The following is a 22,997-nucleotide window of genomic DNA, read 5'->3' on the forward strand; positions in this document are numbered from 1 at the left end:
GAGAACACCAGAAAACTCCTGACTCCAGGGAACATTAATTGACAAGAGCTCATCCAAAAGCCTCCATACCTACACTGAAACCAAGCTCCACCCAAGAGCCAACAAGTTTCAGAGCAAGGCATACCAAGCTAATTCTCCAGCAACAAAGGGACATAACCCTGAGCATTAAAATTCAGGCAGCCAAAAGTCACACCAAACCCACAGACACCTCAAAACTCACTACTTGACACTACATAGAGAAGAGATTCAGCTCCACCCACCAGAACACTGACACAAGCTTCCCTAACCAGGAAACCTTGACAAACCACTCGTCCAACCCCACCCACAGGGAGGAACCTCCACAGTAAAGAGGAACCACAAACTTCCAGCCTACATAAGAGCCACCCCAAACACAGCAATCTAAACAAGATGAAAAGGCAGAGAAATGTTCTGTAGGTAAAGGAACATGATAAATGCCCACCAAACCAAACAAAATAGGAGGATATAGGGAGTCTACCTGAAAAAGAATTCAGAACAGTGATAGTAAAGATGATCCAAAATCTTGAAAACAAAAGGGAGTAACAGATGAATAGACTGAAGACAAGGATTGAGAAGATGCAAGAAATGTTTAACAAAGACCTAGAAGAAATTCGGAGAAGGCAATGGCACCCCACTCCTGTACTTTTGCCTGGAAAATCCCATGGATGGAGAAGTCTAGGGGGCTGCAGTCCATGGGGTCGCTAAGCGTCAGACACGACTGAGCGTCTTCCCTTTCACTTTTCACTTTCATGCGTTGGAGAAGGAAATGGCAACCCACTCCAGTGTTCTTGCCTGGAGAATCCCAGGGACAGGGGAGCCTGGTGGGCTGCCGACTATGGGGTCGCACAGAGTTGGACACGACTGAGCAACTTAGCAGCAGCAGCAGCAGAAGAAGAAATTTTAAAAGGGTCAGTCAATAATGCATAATGCTATAACTGAGATCAAAAGCACTCTGGAGGGAACCAACAGTAACTGAGGCAGAAGAGAGGATAAGTGAGACGGAAGATAGAATGGTGGAAATAAATGAAGCAGAGAGGAAAAAAGAAAAACCTAACCTAAATTTACACCTAGAAAAAGAAGAAATGAAGAACCCCAGGGTTAGTAGAAGGAAAGAAATCATAAAAATGAGGGCAGAAATAAATGAAAAAGAAAGGAGACTATAGCAAAAATCAACAAAACTAAAAAGCTGGTTCTTTGAGAAGATAAAATAGATAAACCGTTAGCCAGACTCATCAAGAAAAAAGGGAGAAGAATCAAATCAACAAAATTAGAAATGAAAATGGAGAAATCACAACAGACAGCACAGAAATATAAAGGATCATAAGAGACTACTATCAGCAACTATATGCCAATAAAATGGACAACGTAGAAGAAATGGATGAATTCTTAGAAAAGTATAACCTTCCAAAACTGAACCAGGAAGAAATAGAAAATCTTATCAGACCCATCACAAGCACGGAAATTGAAACTGTAATAAAAAATCCGTAATAAAAAATCTTCTAACGAACAAAAGCCCAGGACCAGATGGCTTCACGGGTGAATTCTACCAAAAATTTAGAGAAGCGCTAACACCTATCCTACTCAAACTCTTTCAGAAAATTGTAGAAGGTAAACTTCCAAACTCATTCTATGAGGCCACCATCACCCTAATACCAAAACCAGACAAAGATGCCACAAAAAAAGAAAACTACAGGCCAGTATCACTGATGAACATAGGTGCAAAAATCCTTAACAAAATTCTAGCAAATGGAACCCAACAATATATTAAAAGATCATACATCATGACCAAGTGGGCTTTATCCCAGAGATGCAAGGATTCTTCAATATTTGCAAATCAATCAATGTGATACACCACATTAACAAATTGAAAGATAAAAACCATATGATTTTCTCAGTAGATGCAAAGAAAGCCTTTGACAAAATTCAACATCCATTTATGATAAAAAGTTTCCAGAAAGCAGGCACAGAAAGAACATACCTCAACATAATAAAAGCCATATATGATAATTCCACAGCAAACATTATCCTCAATGGTGAAAAATTGAAAGCATTTCCTCTGAAGTCAGGAACCAGACAAGGGTGCCCACCGTCACTGCTACTATTCAATGTAGTTTTGGAAGTTTTAGCCACAGCAATGAGAGAAGAAAAAGAAATAAAAAGAATTCAGATTGGAAAATAAGAAGTAAAACTCTCACTGTTTGTAGATGACATGATCCTCTACATAGAAAACCCTAAAGACTCTACCAGAAAATTACTAGAGCTAACCAATGAATATAATAAAGTTGCAGGATATAAAATTAACACACAGAAATCCCTTGCATTCCTATACACTAACAATGATAAAACAGAGAAATTAAGGAAACAATTCCATTCACCATTGCAATGAAAATAATAAAATACTTAGGAATAAACCTATCTAAAGAAACAAAAGACCTATATATAGAAAACTATAAAACACTGATGAAAGAAATCAAAGATGACACAAATAGATGGAGAAATATACCATGTTCATGGATCAGAAGAATCAATATAGTGAAAATGAGTATACTGCCCAAAGCAATCTATAGATTCAGTGCAATCCCTATCAAGCTACCAATGGTATTTTTCAGAGAACTAGAACAAGTAATTTCACAATTTGTATGGAAATACAAAAAACCTCAAATAGCCAAAGCAATCTTGAGAAAGAAGAATGGAACTGGAGGAATCACCTGCCTGACTTCAAGCTATGCTACAAAGCCACAGTCATCAAGACAGTATGATACTGGCACAAAGATGGAATTATAGATCAATGGAACAAAAAGAAAGCCCAGAGATAAATCCACACATCTATGAACACCTTATCTTTGACAAAGGAGGCAAGAATATACAATGGAGAAAAGACAATCTCTTTAACAAGTGGTGCTGGGAAAACTGGTCAACCACTTGTAAAAGAATGAAACTAGAACACTTTCTAACACCATACACAAAAATAAACTCAAAATGGATTAAATATCTAAATGTAAGACCAGAAACTATAAAACTCCTAGAGGAAAACATAGGTAAAACACTCTAACATAAGGCACAGCAGGATCCTCTATGACTCACCTCCCAGAATACTGGAAATAAAAGCAAAAATAAACAAATGGGACCTAATTAAACTTAAAAGCTTTTGCACAATGAAGGAAACTATAAGCAAGGTGAAAAGACAGCCTTCAGAATGGGAGAAAATCATAGCAAAAGAAGCAACTGACAATTAATCTCAAAAACATACAAGCAATGCCTGCAGCTCAATTCCAGAAAAATAAATGACCCAATCAAAAAATGGGCCAAAGAACTAAATAGACATTTCTCCAAAGAAGACATAGAGATGGCTAACAAACACATGAAAAGATGCTCAACATCACTCATTATCAGAGAAATGCAAATCAAAACCACAATGAGGTACCATCTCATGCCAGCCAAAATGGCTGCTATCAAAAAATCTACAAACAATAAATACTGGAGAGGGTGTGGAGAAAAGGGAACCCTCTTACACTGTTGATGGGAATGCAAACTAGTACACTCACTATGGAGAACAGTGTGGAGATTCCTTAAAAAACTGGAAATAGAACTGCCATACGACCCAGCAATCCCACTGCTGGGCATACACACTGAGGAAACCAGAAGTGAAAGAGACATGTGTACCCCAATGTTCATCGCAACACTGTTTACAATAGTTAGGACATGGAAGCAACCTAGATGTCCATTGACAGACGAATGGATAAGAAAGCTGTGGTACATATACACAATGGAATATTACTCAGCTATTAGAAAGAATGCATTTGAATCAGTTCTAATGAGGTGGGTGAAACTGCAGCCTATTATACAGAGTGAAGTAAGTCAGAAAGAAAAACACCAATACAGTATATTAACACATATATATGGAATTTAGAAAGATGGTAATGATGACCCTATATGCGAGACAGCAAGAGACACAGATGTAAAGAACAGACTTTTGGACTCTGTGGGAGAAGGCGAGGGTGGGATGATTTGAGAGAATAGCATTGAAACATGTATATTACCATATGTGGAATGGATTGCCAGTCCAGGTTAGATGCATGAGACAGGGTGCTCAGGGCCAGTGCACTGGGATGACCCTGAGGGATGGGATGGGGAGGAAGGTGGGAGGGAGGGTCAGGATGGGGAACACATGTATACCCATTGCTGATTCATGTCAATATATGGCAAAAACCACTACAATATTGGAAAGTAATTAGTCTCCAATTAAAATAAATCAATTAATTTTAAAAAATAATGAGTTGTATTATGTACATATGTTTCATAATGTATCATAATGAAGTAATGATGAAAAATATGTTCAAGTGTTTTTAAATTGTATTTTATAGAATTGTTAGTGCTAGCTCCACATTAGTCTCCTGATCATTTTAATTCCTCTGTCAGAGAAACAGTGTAAAGTTTTTGCTCTATATCTATTAATTAGTATCTTCTCCTGCAATCTCCATACAGACTGAAGTCAGAAAGAGAAAAACAAGTATCACATATTAACCACATGTGTGTGCAATCTAGAAAAATGGTACAGATGAACCTAGTTCCCCATCAGGGATCAAGACACAGTTGAAGAGCACGGACGTGTGGGCATGGTGGGGGATGGGGAGGGTCAGCTGAACTGGGAGACTCGGTTTGACAAAAACACACTACCAGCTGTAAAACAGGTAGTGGGAAGCTGCCATATAGCACAGCGAGCTGTACAATGACCTACCTGTGATGCTCTGTGATGACCTAGATGGGTGGGATGACAGGGCCGGGGGAAAGGAGGGAGGTCCAAAAGAGAGGGGATATACATGTAGCTGATTCACTCGGAGAAGGCAATGGCACCCCACTCCAGTACTCTTGCCTGGAAAATCCCATGGACTGAGGAGCCTGGTGGGCTGCAGTCCGTGGGATCGCTAAGAGTCGGGCACGACTGAGCAACTTCACTTTCACTTTTCACTTTCATGCATTGGAGAAGGAAATGGCAACCCACTCCAGTGTTCTTGCCTGGAGAATCCCAGGGACGGCGGAGCCTGGTAGGCTGCCGTCTATGGGGTCGCACAGAGTCGGACACGACTGAAGCGACTTAGCAGCAGCAGCAGCAGCTGATTCACTTCATTGCACTGCAGAAACTAACACAGCATTGTAAAACAATTACACTCCAATGTAAAAGAAAAAAAAAATTGTACAAAAAAGAAAAAGAAACCCTGGCTGCCTCTGTCTCCCAAAGCATACACTTTGGGCTGGCAATCTACAGAGTAGTAGTGATAAAAAGGCCAAGGTCCTGATCTTGATCTCTGAGAACCGGTCAGCTTGCTGTGCTCTGTGGTCACACACCTCATCCTTTGAGCAGCATCTGAGCACCGATCAACATGTACTGGTGGTCGTCACCTCATGGCCCTACTTACAGATGAGTAGTGTAGGGGCGGGAAGTGTGGATGAAGCACCACCAGTCCACCGCACTGGAGAGGATCCTCAGTTTTCTTTACCATGGTGATGAAATAATAACAAGACATCAGTCCTGGTATCTTGACAGATGATAAAATACTCCTCCCACCTCTCCATTCGTCTTCTTCCACTTTCTTTTTCCCACGGGCATAGATGCTTTTTCCCACGAAAGGAGTCAATGGAGACAAACGCCAAACTTACTAAACATCATACCCCATCATATTGTGAGCCATACTGATGAGAAGTATCACCAGCAGAAGAGATGGATATATGCTTTAAAAATTTGTCTGTTAACCTCTTTTTGCACGTCAAATCCCATTTGCAAAGCACTAAGGGAGTTTGCTCTTCAGAAACGCTTCTTTGTTCAGCCAAAGAATGAAGAATCTTTTAATTTATCTTTCATGTAAATATGTATTTTCCTGTCTGTTTGTGATGGGTGCTTTTAGTGGAAAAACAGTTCAAAATGCTTGATTTATTTATCATGGAATCAGTACCATCTACAGGACAGCCAGTCGGTTTTCACTGTACCGTAGGCAGTATCCGGGTCGTTTGTAGCACATTTGACTGACTGTTCAAGTATGGCCATAGTTTGACTCAAACAGCAGGAGGTGAGTGGTGTGCAGTGGCTTACCAGAGGCCAGGAAAGTAAGTTAGGACATGATTGTTCAGGTTCTTGAGTGCTGTGCTCAAGAGGGCAGAGAGCCTTAAAGTGGAAATAAGGTGTAATCTGGTGTACATTTTAGAAAGACAATTCTAGTGGCAGAGTGGCATGGCAGTGTGTATTTAAAGGCATGTGTTTTGATCTTGTTTATACTGAGAAGGGGCATTCACCTTGATGGAGTCATGTGTCTGAAGCTCCCAGGTTTAGTGTTCTTTCGTGCTGCTGTGATTTGCCCTATAGTGTATTTTGATGAATTGTTTCTGTTGTCCTTCAGTTGACTGTGTTATGTTGCAGGTCCAGGACTACGTTTTCAGTAGCAGTGGCTGTTTGGATCTCCAAGTTAACTTAGAGATGAAAGTTGTCTAGAATCTTATAAGGTTTTCTGGTGGTTGGACATCAGGGGACCCAGGGCATGGATGTCTATGGCCTAAAGCCTTAATAAGTGTGTTGAAAAGGTTTATATATGAAAGAGAATGACATCTTCTGTCCATCAGGGATGGTTCAAGTTATATCTCCTAGCAAACCACATGCTAGGGGCTGACTGGCTGAGAAACATGCCAGGAAAGGTCAGAGAGATGAGCTTGCCCTGTGACCTTGGGTTTGTGCCCCTAATTTAGAGATATTTGCTGGGTAGGGCCCAGCATCTGGTTGGAAGTCTTGTGCTGTACCATGAGCATTGAATGACCTGGCTTGACATTGCAGGATTAGTGCCTGGTCCATGTGTTCCTGTCCCTGTATCAATAGGTCAGATGATGATAAAAATCATCGAAGTCCCCCATTCCAACAGAGGAATAATAAAACTGCAATATCCTGGCCAAAAGATTTACAGGTCATCGCCGGATGAAGTGGCGATTAGTGGTCCACAGAATATGGAGGAAGAAATGTTAATAAAAATAGTGGTGACTCTAGACCCCTCCAGTCCCATCTGATCGTTTCACTTTTCATCTTATTCAATAATTTAGAATCATTGCTTTTTTTCTCTCTCAGTGACTTGCTTAACTGGGCTTTCCCTTTACCAGGTTAGTTGAGGTAATCCAAGAGGAATTCAGAAGCCTTTCAGCCTTCAACTGGAAGAAAGGTCCTCCTGGCCAGGGCTTTCTTTGGTTTCACATATTCTGTGACTAAAATCTAAGGTTAAGGCTCATTTCTCCTCAAGATCAATGACCTTCAGACCAGAAATGGTAAGAGTTTAGAGATAATTAAACCTCCAGATATTAAACCACACACTTCTACGGTAGTTTGGGTTTTATGCCTGGAGGGGCTTCCCTGGTGGCTCAGACAGTAAAGAATCTGCCTGCAATGCAGGAGACCTGGTTTCGATCCCTGGGTTGGCAAGGTTCCCTGGAGAAGGGAGACGGCTACCCGCTCCATTATTCTTGCCTGGAGAATCCTTTGGATAAGAGGAGCCGGGCAGCCTACAGTCCATGGGGTGGCAAAGAGTCGGACATAACTGAGTGACTTTCACTTCACTATCCCTGGAAGAAGTTTCCATTTTGGAATACTGAAAGAGTTTGCAGATGAAATTGTGGTATTGCTATTGGTTATTATTAGAGAAATCATAGAAAAGGGGGAACACGCCACAACTCCAGAGGCAGGTATATATCAATCCAAGTCCACTTTCAATCAGGTAGCACACTCAGCACCAAATCCAAAGACTAGATCCAAAATGGATCTTCTCCGTGCTGTTTGTCACTGATTTGAGATCACTTGTTGTAACATCTGCCAAACTGAGAATTGTCTTCCTCCTCGAGGCCTGATGGTTCTTTGATTCCTTTAATGACAGTATATAAGAACCTCAAGGACACCATAGACTCGTCACTCCTTTTCAAATGAACACAGCCCAAGCCCTTTCCATAGCTTATCTAAGAATGTGAAAGCCATCCCTTCTGAAGGTGCTGGGCCCTGAAGCTGCTGCTGGGCTTGGTGAATATGCTGGACAATAGGGAGTGGCCCTACCTATCACTCAGATCCCTTAGGAAATTTCCAGACTATCATTCTGACAAATACAGGGGCTGTCCTACTTTCTTTATTACCTTTCTCCAAGCAGAGAAATAGGTGGGTGGGGATCCAAGGTAAAATTTATTAACGATTTCCACTTACAGTGAAGTACCACTCAGTTTTGTTTTATTTGGGAATGGGGAGGAAGAGTCTTAAGCAGGGGATCAAAATTTAATTCTTCCTTCATCAGATTATCAGCCAAAGTGGAGTAGTTGAAAGAAGTAGAGATGTTTAGCGTGGAGAAGGGAAGCATGACATCACACACACACACGCACACACAATCAAGACCAGTTAACTCAACCTCCTAACTGTTTTGTAAATCAGCTCCCCCAATGATTCCTTCCAGACATCTCACACACACACACACACACACACACACACACACAAATCAAGGCCAGTTAGCTCAACCTCCTGTTTTGCAAATCAGCTCACCCAATGATTCCTTCCAGACATCTCTCTCACACACACACACATACACACACACCCCCCAATAAAGGCCAGTTAGCTCAGCCTCCTAACTGTTTTGCAAATCAAGTCACCCAGTTATTCGTTCTAGATTCCAAGCGCCTTACATTTCTCAGTGAGAACCACTCAAGTACCCTAACCAGCCAGGTTATCTTTCTCCAGTCCAGTCTCTGTGCTCCAGCCAGTGTTATTATTGTACTCTGGGTCGTATCACACCACTGTTAAATCCCTCCGTGACTTCTCTCCCTCAAGTCCAGAACCTTTAACGTGACCTGTTGGGAAGGGCCTGCGTTGATTTGGCTCCTCCCCACGTCTCCCTTTCAACTCAGGTCTCTCCTGCAAGTGCTGTGCTCCGTCTCCTGAACTAGTCTCAGTCTAGCGCCCCCTCAGGCTGGCCCCCCTGCATAGAAGACTCGCTCATCTCCCACTTTACTAGTTCTCCTCACTCTTCAGTTCTCAGCTAAAGCGTTGCACACTTAGTGTTGGGGAAGGGGCAGAGAGCCTCCCAGGCTCGATGAAGTCTCTCAGCTGTGCTATTTCATTGCGCGCTGTATGTTTCCCTTTCCCTTAGCATTTCTTTCTTCGTCGAGTGTCTCTAGACGTTGTAAGGTCTGGGACCAGTTCCTTTTTGTTCTCTGCCATTTCCCAGCCCTAGCTCTCACATGTGGCAGGTGTACAGCAAATGCTTTTTGAATAAATCAGTGAATACATTTAAAAACAGAAAATTCTACTCCTTTGGAAATAAGCCTCACACTTACTTTGTGGGGCTCTGCAAGGTTGGCCTTAGATCGGTTGCTGATATTTACCCTGAAATGAGCTGTGAGAACTTCCTAAGCGTTGGATCTGCCAGAAGGGTAGTGGGTAAAAGGTGAGTTCCTTCTGATTCTGGGTCAGAGGTTACAAATCCATAGTCTGTGGGCTGGACGTGGGCTACTAATACATTTTGGTTGGCTCCAGCAGTGTGTTCAAAATTAGGACATTTCCCAGCTCTCTAGCTTCTCTTGGGAAAATTTTGAAACGAGGGTGACACAGACCTGAACTGCTGCTTGGCAGCAAGTGATCAGAACTGAATAGCAGCGGAGCGTGCTCCATAGCCGGGCCTGCACTCTTGCACTCTGCAGATCACCGCAGTCCCCACGAGCCCCTATTGTCTGATCCACCGAACTGTTCTGTGTCACCCACTTGGCCCTTTTAGGCATTTGAGTTCACGGTTCCCCCCGTTCAGTAACTCCAAGTATTCAGCCTGCTCAAATGGAATCATTGCTTGCTTGGAGGACTTGAAGAATTAGAATGGCTTTGACTTAAATCCATCTCTTCCATCCCTGTGATTGTCTGAAATCAAATCACTTGGAACATGAGACCCTTTGCCTGCTTTTGAAAAGCCAATTTTTTTTTTCTCATGATACAACTGTGTATTCACTGAATATCACTTTAGCCATAATGCTATGTCCTGCCCATGGAGTAGATAATAGTAATAAATGTTTGGATGGACAGACAGATGAAAACATGCAAGAAAAATAGTTGTTTACTTTTTTAAAAAACATGTATTTGCCTCTGGTATGTCACATAGTACCAGTAGGGGGAGCCCTCTGTTAATTTGGAAATCCATCAGGAGAATCTGTTCAGCAGTCTGAAGTGAAGTGAAGTCGCTCAGTTGTGTCTGACTCTTTGCGACCCCATGGACTGTAGCCCACCATGCTCCTCCATCCATGGGGTTTTCCAGGCAAGAGTACTGGAGTGGGTTGCCATTTCCTTCTCCAGGGGATCTTCCTGACCCAGGGATTGAACCCAGCTCTCCCACATTGTAGGCAGACGCTTTACCGTCTGAGCCACTAGGGAAGTCTGTTTAGCAGTCTAGTTATATTTAATTTAGGGATTATGCTAAGAAGTTATCCTCCGACTCTGCCCCAAGAATTCAAGTTAACAGAATAGGAAATTAATCAATTGTAGGAAGGAGAGTATGCTTCTTACCACTGCCCCTGCCCAGGGCTTTTCAGAAGAAACACATTCCAGGTTAATATCTAGAGCCTTTAAATCCATCTGAAAGTAGTTATCATTAACCTGTTAACAATTTCCAAATTGGGGAGCATATTTAGCCCTAAGAGTCTCAGAGTAATGGGCTGCTTCAGGCACAAATACAGAATAATGGGTTTGCCAAAATACAGGACCACCACTCTTTGCACGATTTTCATCTTTACAAAATGAGGCAATAGTTGGAGACGCCAAGGTTCTTTGTAGCTCCAGGTAAAGTTTGTTTAAAGAAGAAATGCATTATAAATGAGTGAATGTGTAAAAATCTCTGTGAGAAACTTAGGGCTTCTTTTCTCCTCCAAATCTATCACTTTTGGAGAAGTCAGCTTATTTGGAGAAAAGGTCAGTAATAGAAACTCTCAGTATATTGGTTGAATAGTATCACCAACTCAATGGACATGAGTTTGAGCAAATTCCGGGAGATAGTGAAGGATAGGGAAGCCTGGTGACCTGCAGTCCATGGGGTCACAAAGAGTCAGACACAACTTAATGACTGAACAACAAACTTGGAAAAACAGTGTGTGATGGTATATATGTTCTTTTTATTTTCATTTTTGTTTAGAGTTTAAAAATTATGGCTTTAGATTCTTCATTATTAGTTGGCATCCAGTTCTCTGTTCTGGAAAGTTCTTTTCTTTTTCTTTTGTTAAGTCATTAAAAAAAAAAATTAAACCAGAATTTATTATCAAAGAAAAAGTATTGTTTTTTATAGTATGGGGTTGAATTTCAAGTTCAGTAATATGGGATGGGGGAAATGGCAAAAGAGGGTTGATAACTTTGGCAAGAAGAGCTGATAACTTTACAAAGACCTAAACATTGGTAGAGGAGAGGCAAATAATACTCAGATCTCAAAGCCGTCTAAAAACTTAGTCTCATTAAGCTTCTCACCCCCTGCACAGTAAGTATTCTGTTGGCCATACATATGAGATTCTAAGAATTTATAATTAAGCGGTATTCTTGGTACCAGAGCTCAAATTATACATTTCACCAAAGGAAATGTGTGCTGTGTCATTCTAGTATGACTTCCAGTAGAGTTACCACCCAGTTTCTCCAAAGCAGGCATTGTGTAACATCGCTGTTACTTTATGTAATTCTTTGCGCTATTATGTTGTGGTTTTAAAAAGTTACTGTTAATGATTCCAACTAAAAATGTGCTTCAGGCATTTGTATCTATTTCCTTTTCATTTGTGCGGGTTCATTTTTCAGTTGCGTGAATTCAGATCCTGTTTACTCTCTGCAGGTTTCTCTAGGCTAGAGGGCAGGGCAGCAGTGGACAAAGCGGCTGTTTGTGGTGTCCTAACTATTTGTACAAGAAGCCTGGATTCCTGGGGCTTTGCCCAGATTCTAGAGCAAGTTGTTACTTTACCTCCTATTTATATATAATGGTGATACAGGTGTCAATATTGTTTTCTTATTTTAACTCAAGTATCTTGAATTTTAATCTTTTCATTTGGGTTTTTAGTTATCTCTTTGAGCATTATGCGATAATGTTTTCTTTATACTGTTCTCTCCAAACAAATGACGAAACACAAGAGGTTACATGATATAAAAGTAGTTTGCTTGTAGAATAATATGCATGATTCACTTGTGTAGGCATCGGTTTTCATACCAAACTAAAAAAGTGGGAAACTTGGATTGGCTTTTGAGTATAAAATGAGATTCTTCCTACAAATTCTTGATTACTGATGCCAGAGAAATGAAAAAGAAAAAAATTTATTCGTGTTAATTTCTTTTAGAAATAACATTAGTTGTGGGGGCTCTTCTGATTGCAAAAGCAATGCAAGCGATTGCCAAAAATAGAAGAAATATTTCAGAATACTAAGATGGATACACTTTAATGTAACATTTTAAAGGACTTTCTAGGTCAGCCAGTGCATTTCTGAGTCAGGTTACCTCAACTGAATGATCTAATAATACTGATTTTGATTTTTGTATGAGCTACATCAGCCTCTTACTTATTTCCCAGCCAGAACATACATAGCTGTGGCAGTAAATATATAACTCTTGAAATAGAATATGTGGTGTCCCCAAGAGGAATTCTCAATTGAGCTATCATTGGTGAAGACTATGCCAGGCTTGCATGCAGAATGATATAATATCTTGGTGTGAAATAGCATGTATCGGCCTTTCTCCCTTTGAGTTAGGCTTCTAGGACTTTTTTGTGATAAGGATTGATGAAACTGTCCCTAAAAAATATGTCTCTATAAATAGGAAACATTTGTTTTTTTCTGCAAGAATTTGAAGCTGCCATTGTTGTAGAGGTGCTATTATAGGACTTGTATTTACTTTTGAGGAAAGAATTAAATTTATATCGTCTGCTGTATACTTTTGGAAATAACGTAGAAGAAAACAAGTATAGAAGTCATGTTTACTACTATTTTTGATATTTTTAACCACTGAACTTACAAGTTATGGTAATCTTATTTTAGCAGTATCTTAAGAGGAACAAAATTTTTCCTGGTACAGCAATTATCACCTGCAGATGGCCTAAAATTAGCATATTGAGTTAACTCCAGAAACAGCTTGTAAGCTGTGAGATGGAGTTCAGATAGTGAGATTTCACAGAAACACTTGGTATATGGCATAAATAACCAGCCATCAAGATACCAATTGATGCATATAAAGTAAAATGAGACTACTAATAGCTTAATTTAAATATCCTATGTAAGACTTGACGTTAAAGAGAATTTAATTTGATGTTAACGTAGTGAAGCCTCTCTAGTTACACACAGAATATTAAGAATTATTTGTATGCACATACCCCAACAAAGAACACTTGAAATTGAATTTATTATGACATGTATTCTGAGCAGAAAGAAAGATAATTTAAATATAGACGAAGGCATTAATCCGCCTTATAAAAGCCTGCGGATTTCAGGTTAACTCTTCCTAGGCTTTTCAGTGTTGTTATATCTGACAGATCCAAGGAGATACTCTATTTTATGGCAAGGAGAAATAATTTAGAAACAGAATTTAAGAGGAGAAACCAATGACCAATACAAAAGAATTTAACCTTTTCATGCATGAATTTCCATCTTTGATGATGAATCATTTGTTCAAATGAGGATTGCAACAAGTATTTCTGGCCCTTTAATAGTCAGGCATTGAAAACACTGCTTCTTCCTTTGTGTTATTAAAACTTCTTGAGTTTTAATTCACTTGTATAAAGACTATGGAGAAGGAAGTAGCTTCCCATTCCAGTATTCTTGCCTGAGAAATCCCAGGGACAGAGGAGCCTGATGGGCTACAGTCCACAGTATCAGATACAACTTAGTGACTGAGTAACAAGAACAGAAAGACTTATTTCAGCAGCAGAGATACTTGAGTTGAAATGATACAGGGAAGATTAGCATGGCCCCTGCGCAAGGATGACACACAGATAGTAAAGCATTCTGTATTTTTGCTGTTAACTAAACTTCATTGTGGTAATCATCTTACAATATATACATATATCCTTATGATGTATACTTTCAGTTCAGTTCATTTCAGTTGCTCAGTTGTGTCCGACTGTTTGCGACCCCATGGACCGCAGCACACCAGGCTTCTCAGAGCTTGCTCAAACTCATGTCCATCGAGTCGGTGATGCTATCCAACCATCTCATCCTCTGTTGTCCCCTTGTCCTCCTGCCTTCAATCTTTCCCAGCATCAGGGTCTTTTTCAAGGAGTCAGTTCTTCACATCAGGCGGCCAAAGTATTGGAGTTTCAGCTTTAGCATCAGTCTATCCAGTGAATATTCAGGACTGATTTCCTTTAGGATTGACTGGTTTGATCTCCATGCTGTCCAGGGGACTTGCAAGAGTCTTCTCCAACACCACAGTTTAAAAGCATCAATTCTTTGGCACTCAGCTTTCTTTATGGTCCAACTCTTACATCCATACATGACTACTGGAAAAGCCATAGCTTTGACTAGACGGACTTTTGTTGGCAAAGTAATGTCTCTGCTTTTTAATGTGCTATCTGGGTTTGTCATAGCTTTTCTTCCAAGGAGCAAGTGTCTTTTAATTTCATGGCTGCAGTCACCATCTGCAGTGATTTGGGAGCCCACAAAAATAAAGCATGTCACTGTTTCCACTGTTTCCCCATCTATTTGCCATGAAGTAGTGGGACCGGATGCCATGATCTTCGTTTTTTGAATGTTGAGTTTTAAGCCACTTTTTTCCCTCTCCTCCTTCACTTTCACGATATGTACCTTAAACTAGTAAAAAAGTTATGTAGATTATATCTCAAATGAAACTGGGAGAAAAAGTGAATATATTTTGAAGCTATCTACACATTAACAACCATCAGGACTGACTGAATGTTTAGCATGCTGTTGATCTAATTTTGTAAATAAGATAATATCTTACAAGGTTTTATTTTGTCTCTGATTGTTTCCTGGGTAATTTTTACCATTCAGAAAGGAGACATTTCATAGATGACATGCACACAGTGTAAGGAAAAAAATAGCTCCCAAAGTGTGCATTTGTATTTCCTTAATAGCCCAGCTTAAAGTGCTATTTCTTATTGGACTGTATTTAAGTGTGTACATTTATGTCTTGGGGGGGAAAAAAAAAACTCTGAATTGAACTTTAAAACTCTGCACAACCAGTTATTAAATATTCAAGTGGTACTTAGATCCTTGGTCAGAATAAAGGACTCCATCAGCAGGTCTTGTAGACTTTCCTGGTAGTTCTCCAGATTCATCACTGCCTGCAAATCCCATCCCTCCTCCTCTCCTTTTGTTCGGTATAGGTAGGTGGTCAGTGGCGCCCCCTGTCAACTCCACTTCGCTACTTCACACATAACAAGTTTCACTCCTCACCCCAAATGCACGTGTGCATGCGCACACCCCGACCCCTGGGTGAGAACATGTTTTATTATCAGTCTTCTTCTTTCTCATCTGGTTTCTGGGGATCTCAGGACATTGGGGGAACTGTTTAACAACTTCTCACAAAATGCTGGGAACCTCCTTATAATACATGAGCCTAAGCATTAAGGTCCCCTGATGAAATGTATTAAGTAAAGTATGTGTTCAGATACTGCTAAAAATGCATATAGTCTATCCCTACAAAGAAAAATCCCCCACAACTGTCACCATGCCTGATGTCTGTCTGTACTAGCATGGGAGGCTATCTGTGATGTAGTATGATATGCAGATTGCAGGACAATATTGCTGAAACTGTCCAGAAACTGGAGAAGGCAATGGCACCCCACTCCAGTACTCTTGCCTGGAAAATCCCATGGACGGAGGAGCTGGTGGGCTGCAGTCCATGCGGTCGCTAGGAGTCGGACACGACTGAGCCACTTTACTTTCACTTTTTCACTTTCATGCATTGGAGAAGGAAATGGCAACCCACTCCAGTGTTCTTGTCTGGAGAATCCCAGGGATGAGGGAGCCTGGTGGGCTGCAGTCTATGGGGTCACAAAGAGTTGGACACGACTGAAGTGACTTAGCAGCAGCAGCAGCAGTCCAGAAACTTCTGTGTGGTGAGTTGAACTGGATGACCTCAAAATGTGTTACCGTTTTTTGCTCTCAACTGTCAAGCACAGCAAGCTTAAGGGGGTCCTGGGTACTTAGTGGTGCTGTGTCCTGAAAGAAGAGTACACACCGGCAACAACGGCCGCAGTTTCCTTTCAGGGCCTACTCTGTGCTGGCTGTCTGTGCTAGGTTCGTTATCTATATCACCTTATATGAGATTACAGTCCCTTGGACCACACAGAGATCCAACCAGTCCACCCTAAAGGAAATCAGTCCTGACTATTCATTGGAAGAACTGATGCTGAAGCTGAAACTCTAATACTTTGGCCACCTGAGGCAAAGAACTGACTCATTGGAAAAGACTGTGATGCTGGGAAAGATTTAAGGCAGGAAGAGAAGGGGATGACAGAGGATGAAATGGTTGGATGGCATCACTGAATCGATGGACATGAGTTTGAGCAAGCTCCAGGAGTTGGTGATGGACAGGGAAGCCTGGTGTGCTGCAGTCCGTGGGCTCTCAAAGAGTCGGACACGACTGAGTGGCTGAACTGAACTATATGAGATTACAGCATTACAGAAGGAGGAAGATTGGAGATGCTTCAGGACAAACTCTTTTCTTACAGTGTCTACTTTTTTTCACCTGGAAGATTTGGCCACATCAGATATTCTGGTGAAACGATCCTCCTAGGTTTTGAAGACACCACTTTGTCTGTTTAGAAGTTGGCAGTGTGTTCTCCTATTATGATGTGGTGTCGGTTCAAATTCACATCTTTCCTGGAAAAGTGTATGCAGCAGCTCCAAAGTTGACCTCTGAGTTGAGAGCTCTGCAGAGCAGGTTCTATGTTGGTGAAGGCTGGATGCTTTTTCTTTCTTTGAAGTGTTTCTAGGAAAAGAATGCTCTCTTTGTCAGAATGGTATTTTAATTAAGGCATAATGTTATTCAAGATAGAAAGTTTGAGATTCCTGTGCCTGGCATGCATGCAAAATTCTCTGTAACAAAACAGCATTTGTTTTTTCCTGAACTGATGGTGTGCAGGAATCCAGAGTTCATGTTCCAACTTAGGTGCTTAACTGTGATGTGACCTTGACTAAACCAGTGGATATCTTAACTTTTCTGAGTTAATAATATCTTAAAATAGAGTTTAGAAGTATTAATAGTTTCTTTTGTCGTAGTATATATATTTAGGCAACAGTCATGAAGTCCTTTAAAAATGAGGTGTCCACGGAATTCCTTGGTAGTCCAGCAGTTAGGACTCTGTGCTTCCACGGCAGAGGGCCAAGGTTCAAGCCGTGGTCAGGGAACTAAGATCCTGCATATTGCTTGGTTCGGCCAATAAAAAATAAAAATGCTGGCGCCCCTTTTTTCATTGTTGGTTACTTAAGATGACAGATAATATCAACTTTCTTTAAGGATGCATTTTACTCACAATTAGCTTGAGCAGGAGAAGAAATGCATGTGAAAATAGACTTAATATTTGCCTACATGTCACTTTATGGCATTCTCCTAAAGGTTTTTTGATAGGAAAAAAAATTATTTGATCTGTTAAGATTAGAAAGCTTAAGTAAGTTTGGTAGGCAGGATATTTCTTGTAATGTATGTCGTTTTACTGAGAATGTATTTTGGGAGACATGGATTTCACCGTAAGTCCTTACTTATTTGAAGATCTCCATGCCAGTATTACATTTCAGGCAAGACTAACTTTAGCCAGGTTCACTGAAAGTGTTTACAGTGTTGTCTCCAGTAATTTCCTCAGATTCCTTTTTACGCACTCCTAACGTTCAGTCGGGGCCGCTGTTGCTTTCTACAACGGCCCGTACTTCTGTGGAGTGTGTTTCCCCCGAGATCGCTCTTGCCTTCTGCACGGCCCATACTCTGTCTGTGGAGTGTGTCTCTCTGTAAATAAATCCATCTCTTATCTATCAAAAAAAAAAAAAAGAAAAGTTCATTCAGGTTTTTCCATAAGAAGGTATGGCAAAACCCAATTGAAATTTTTGGCCAACCCAATGTATAAAGTCTATAAAATAAACTGCTGTCTGTAGAAGTGGCAAGCAGCTCGGCGATTCCCCCTTGTTTGTGTGGGCAAGTTCTCTCCACTCTCAGTGGCCTGCATCCTCAGTCAACATGGATGTTTTGTTTTTCTCTTTCACAGATGACACAGCTGGTCCTGCCTGGCATGGTAGAAAGGTGAGTCATAAGCTCACACACAAACACTCAAGCTCATGATTATTTATAGGGAGAATCCTTTCTTTGAAAATTTCATTAAAGTGACTAATGAACCTCCCTTCCATGTCTTGGTGACAGAGTAATGTGCCAGGCGAGTCACACGGTAGGGCATGAGTCATCCGGTGGTGGAGGCCTTTTCCCCTCGATTCCCTTTTTATTTCCCTCACCAGGGTGGTGGTGGTTCCTTTACATCAGGATTAAAAAGCCTGCCTGAGTCACCATCACTAACTCAATTGCCTGCTCTTCTGAGGGGGTGGATAGAGTTCCTGGGATATTCCCGGGAATGCCTTCTTAAAGCGATATGCTGTCAGAGCCCAGCTCAGTGGAGTTTTGTGAAGCAAGACCCCCCATCCTCTGGTTTTTCTGTTATGGGAGAAAGGATGTATGAGGAACTTAGGCATGTTATAAAGTGATCTTAAGGGGTCAGCCTCCCCTCCCCTGCCCTTGGAGAAAAAAGGCTATGTCCTATAGCTTCAGCTGTATTTGTATTGGGTTCCACTAGGATTTGCTAGATGTCTTCATTTCTCTTGAGAAATGTGTTGCTAAGTCCTTACATTAGGAATAGCAGGAAGTATAAGATGGGAATTAAATTCTGTTCCTCCCTTGGAGAAGTCTGAGTGATGGCTAAGCTTTCAAAGCAAACCTGTTGCAAAGGGATGGGCTTGCTTGATCATTTGCTAAATTTAGGGTTTCACAGTCATCCTCGCTGTGCAAAATGGCTTTGAGTTTGGGAGAGAGCCACAGGAATCACAGCTTTGCAAAGAGCCAGGGACCCTACTTCCGTGAAGGAGTCTCCGTGACCAGTTTCAGGCAAGGATTTAACAGCTTATGTTTGTCGATTACGTATTCTTTGCCAGGTGTCAGGCTGAGAACCCGATAGGTGTTTGCTTATATAACTTTGATAGCCTCCCACCATTGTACAGATGAGGAAACTGAAGTTCGGAATCCATTTGGTTGGTAGCTACTTTTTAGTAAGGCTCTTTGTTTGTAATTGCATTTTATGTGTGATTTTTTAATGTCTCAATTGCTTTATTTTAGTAAAATTTCCCTTTAAAACCTTTTAACTACTTACTGATGGTCGAGCATGCCCCTGATGGTGATGATATGAAAGTGAAGATGGTCAAACCAGACCAGATTCCTGAAAGATTATAGAGAATTAGGGCAGACATAGTAGAACTCAAGACGCATGAAATTTGGGTCCAAAGCTTAATTCTAGTTGGATATCTACAAGTGACACAGAATAAATTCAGGGTAGTATTCTACCCATTAAAAAAGAAAATACATTCCACAGAGGAATTTTTAAGTGTGTTGTTAAAAACCATATCCAGAGAGATACTGGTTAGGACGAATCAGACTTGAAGAATCATGGAATTTCAGTACTTTAATTGAAACCAATCCCCCCTCATTTGACATAAAAAGTGAGATTCAAAGAACCTGAGTGCCATGAGGCTACATAATGAGTTAATACATGATACAAAGTGCTCACACGTCTCTGTAGACCTAGGAGCCACCATCACAGTTGTAGCTGAAGCCTTAGATAAAGAATGCAAAAGAAAGGATCCATCCATTTCACTGAGTAAAGTTCATCATATGGAAGATGAATTGGATCCTTGTCTTTAAGAAATCAAATTGATTTTACACCAAGGTTGTGAAATGATCTGGTGGAAAGCTATCACGGCTAAAGAACTAGTCAGCAATGTAAGGGGGTTTTATGAATTGGTACTTTTGGGATAGGAGAAGAACAGGTCTGTCTGTTTGAATTGAAGGAGTTACTTGTTGTATTAGTCAAGGCAGGCTAACTGCTGTAAGAGACCACCCCAGAATCTCAATGACTTAAAATTCTAAAGGTTGATCCTCCCCTCACATCACAGCCTGGTGTGGATCAGTGGTCAGGACTCTGCTCTACACAGTCAATGCAGGGATCTCAAGCTCCTTCATCTGGAGTTGAGGGGGGCCTACTCTTCCCTTGGGTTTCCCTGGTGGCTCATACGGTAAAGAATCTGCCTGCAATGCGGAAGACCAAGGTTTGATCCCTAGGTGGGGAAGATCCCCTGGAGGAGAGCATGGCAGTCCACTCCAGTATTCTTGCCCAGAAAATCCCATGGACAGAGGAGCCTGGTGGGCTACAGTCCATGGAGTCGCATAGAGTTGGACACAACTGAGCGACTAAGCACAGCATGGTACTCTTTCCATAGGCCTTGCAGTTCTCTGCAGAAATATCTGCACCAGCCAGCAAATAAGGGAAGAGACAGGAAGGATGATTTTACAGAGAGTGTCATGGGTCAGGCCTGCAAGTGGTGTCCCCGTCTTCTGCGCTCGTTCCATGGTCTAGAACTCAGTCACAGGCTACAGCTAACTGCAGGGGAGACCAGAAGCGTTGTCATCTGTGTGCCCAAGAGGGAAGAAAGACTCCAAGTTCACAGATCATCTCAAAGCCTTCTTACTTACACATTATAAGTGATTTGATCATAGCCTGCCCTGTGAGCCATCCCCAAATGATCTATTTCCTATGGCTGGTTGCTGTAGGTTTCATATCTCCATTGAGGAATAGCAGAGTTCTTTGTTGTGGTGGGTTTGTTTTGTTTTTTTTTTTTCCTTTCACTGATGCTGCTTCTGATGTATGTGGCTTCCCACACTCTCTAGAACTATAGCCTAGGGCCAACTGACTATCACTAAACAAGTCTCTATAATCAAACTAAGGTATTATTATTACCATAGAAGTAGAAACTACAAAATTATGTTATGGAGGAACCTTGCTCTTTCCACTTCCCTGGAATTATAAACATTGTGTACAGCTGGAGCCAGGAGGTGGTTGCCATAACAACCATGGAAAAGCTAAAAATAGCCCCTTTCATACTGTATTACTTAAGGTGGAATTATGACATGTTATGGTGTTTTAGGGCAGGCAGTTCTCTTTCATGTGGGAAATGTTTGCAAACTTTCTTCAACAAAGCAATATTTGTATAATGTATTTGGATCACTGGTTCTAATTATATACCTGACCCCCGTGATCCAGGATTCTTTTCTGACATGGAACTCTGTTTTGATATGTTTCTCTGTCTTTTTGAGAACCTGTTAGAGAACTGTCTGTACCAATATTCAGTGTTATGTTTCAGCTTTAAAAAAAAAAAAAAGTAATGACCCTCCAAGAGCAGACTTAAGTGCTCCCTGATAAGAAGTGAAAATATGAAGAACTGGGATGTAGTCTTTTTTCCCCAACCCTCCTTTTTCTGCCATCACTCTCTGTATCCTGTAAGCTGTCCACAGGACCAACTCTGTGTTCCAGTGCTTCACAGCAACATTTAAGCCTCCCTCCTCACGTGCAGCGTGGAGCAATGATGAGAGTCCTAAGGAAGGTGGAAATCAGAGACTTATTTCATGGGAGACCTGTCACTTCCTCCATGACAATACTGTTTAAGAGCTATGCACAAGGATGCTACAGCTATCTGATAGAATAGTGGGGCATGTGTAGAAGAAAAGAGGCTTGGTAACTCTTTCATCCAAGTGATCATTAAGGAGAGTTTTCTAATTGGGAATTTCACCGAACTTAGGAAATTCTAGAAAGCATAACGATAGAATATAAATGCAAGGAACTGAATTTCATAGGGTTATATGTGTTTAATGTCTGGCTGGTGGGAGGGCTAGTTATTGAAGAGAATATTTTTAGATGAAAAAGTGCTTCCTTATCAGCAGTGGTGGTTTCTGCTTTGTCTTTGCAGTATTTTAATTCTAGCAGATCCTCAATAACATGCCACTGAGACACCATCATGTGGCTGTTAGCAAGTAAGCAGCATGATGAATTAAGAAGGTTGTATCACAGAAAATATTACTGGACTTGTTTATTTGGATATTTGTCATAACAGACTGGAAACGTTGAGAAATATGAGCATTGGGAGTCTTCATTATGGAACTTCAGCAAATATTCTTAATGTACCTTCCAATCTTAGAATTGTTCCCCAATTCCCCAGAAAATGAGAGATTAGCCAGGGTTTGGTTTTATGTTTGTTTCTGTGTGCAATTAAGCTCAGCCCATTTTGTTCTTCTGCTTGATATAACAGAGTTGTCCTGAGTCTGGCTGTGCCATGGAAACTAGTTTGACGTCACTAATTCTGCTTAGATGGGGGATTAGCACTAGACAGAGTAGCTGATTTCAGAGGCTGGTCCTTTTCGTCTCTCGGTCCCAAATGTTCATCCCCATCTCTACATAAAGAATAGATACTGTATACAGTACAGAGAGTAAGACCACTCTGCAAAGGTGCTGTTTGTGACCCAGACAAAACTAAGTTGAATATGATCGTCCTTGGAGAGAGAGAGAGACCTGTGTGCGGGAGGGCTTTTGCAAGACAAACGAATGACGTGTGCTGCTTTGCAGCGCAGCGCTTTTGTGGAAAGGGTGTTTTCTTCTCCGCGTCATTTTGGTCCAGTGATACATGCTCTCCGCTTCATGTTTACTTAGGTCTAGTGCATTCTCTCTTTATACTTTTTGATGCATTTTAGAGCGCAAATATTGTGTTTTGAATGAAGTATCTTTCAATTCCGACTTTTCACTTAAGTCAAACTAACTCTACCTCCTGGAAATTTTTAAATTAAGGTAGAATATTTGAGAAACAAAAATCTCACTTGCCTCAAGGAGTAAACAATTCAAAGCACATGCTTGCAGAATTGTGGCAGACCATATTTGACT

At 41.0% G+C, this 22,997-nt stretch overlaps 1 protein-coding gene and 1 non-coding gene across 2 annotated transcripts in view; both read left to right on the plus strand.

The window, feature by feature from the left end:
* The window catches only part of HSD17B12 (hydroxysteroid 17-beta dehydrogenase 12), a 177,440-nt gene that overhangs the window by 133,184 nt on the left and 21,259 nt on the right, over positions 1 to 22,997 (plus strand). Inside the window, 1 exon segment of the mRNA NM_001101307.1 lies at positions 18,240 to 18,274. Coding sequence (NP_001094777.1) covers positions 18,240 to 18,274 — 35 coding nt within the window.
* On the plus strand, positions 13,930 to 14,032 carry LOC112441700 (U6 spliceosomal RNA). The gene has a single exon (XR_003029561.1). It is a non-coding gene; the product is annotated as a U6 spliceosomal RNA (small nuclear RNA).

The sequence above is a fragment of the Bos taurus genome, chromosome 15 (assembly GCF_002263795.3).
Source record: "Bos taurus isolate L1 Dominette 01449 registration number 42190680 breed Hereford chromosome 15, ARS-UCD2.0, whole genome shotgun sequence".
NCBI classification, from domain to species: domain Eukaryota; kingdom Metazoa; phylum Chordata; class Mammalia; order Artiodactyla; family Bovidae; genus Bos; species Bos taurus.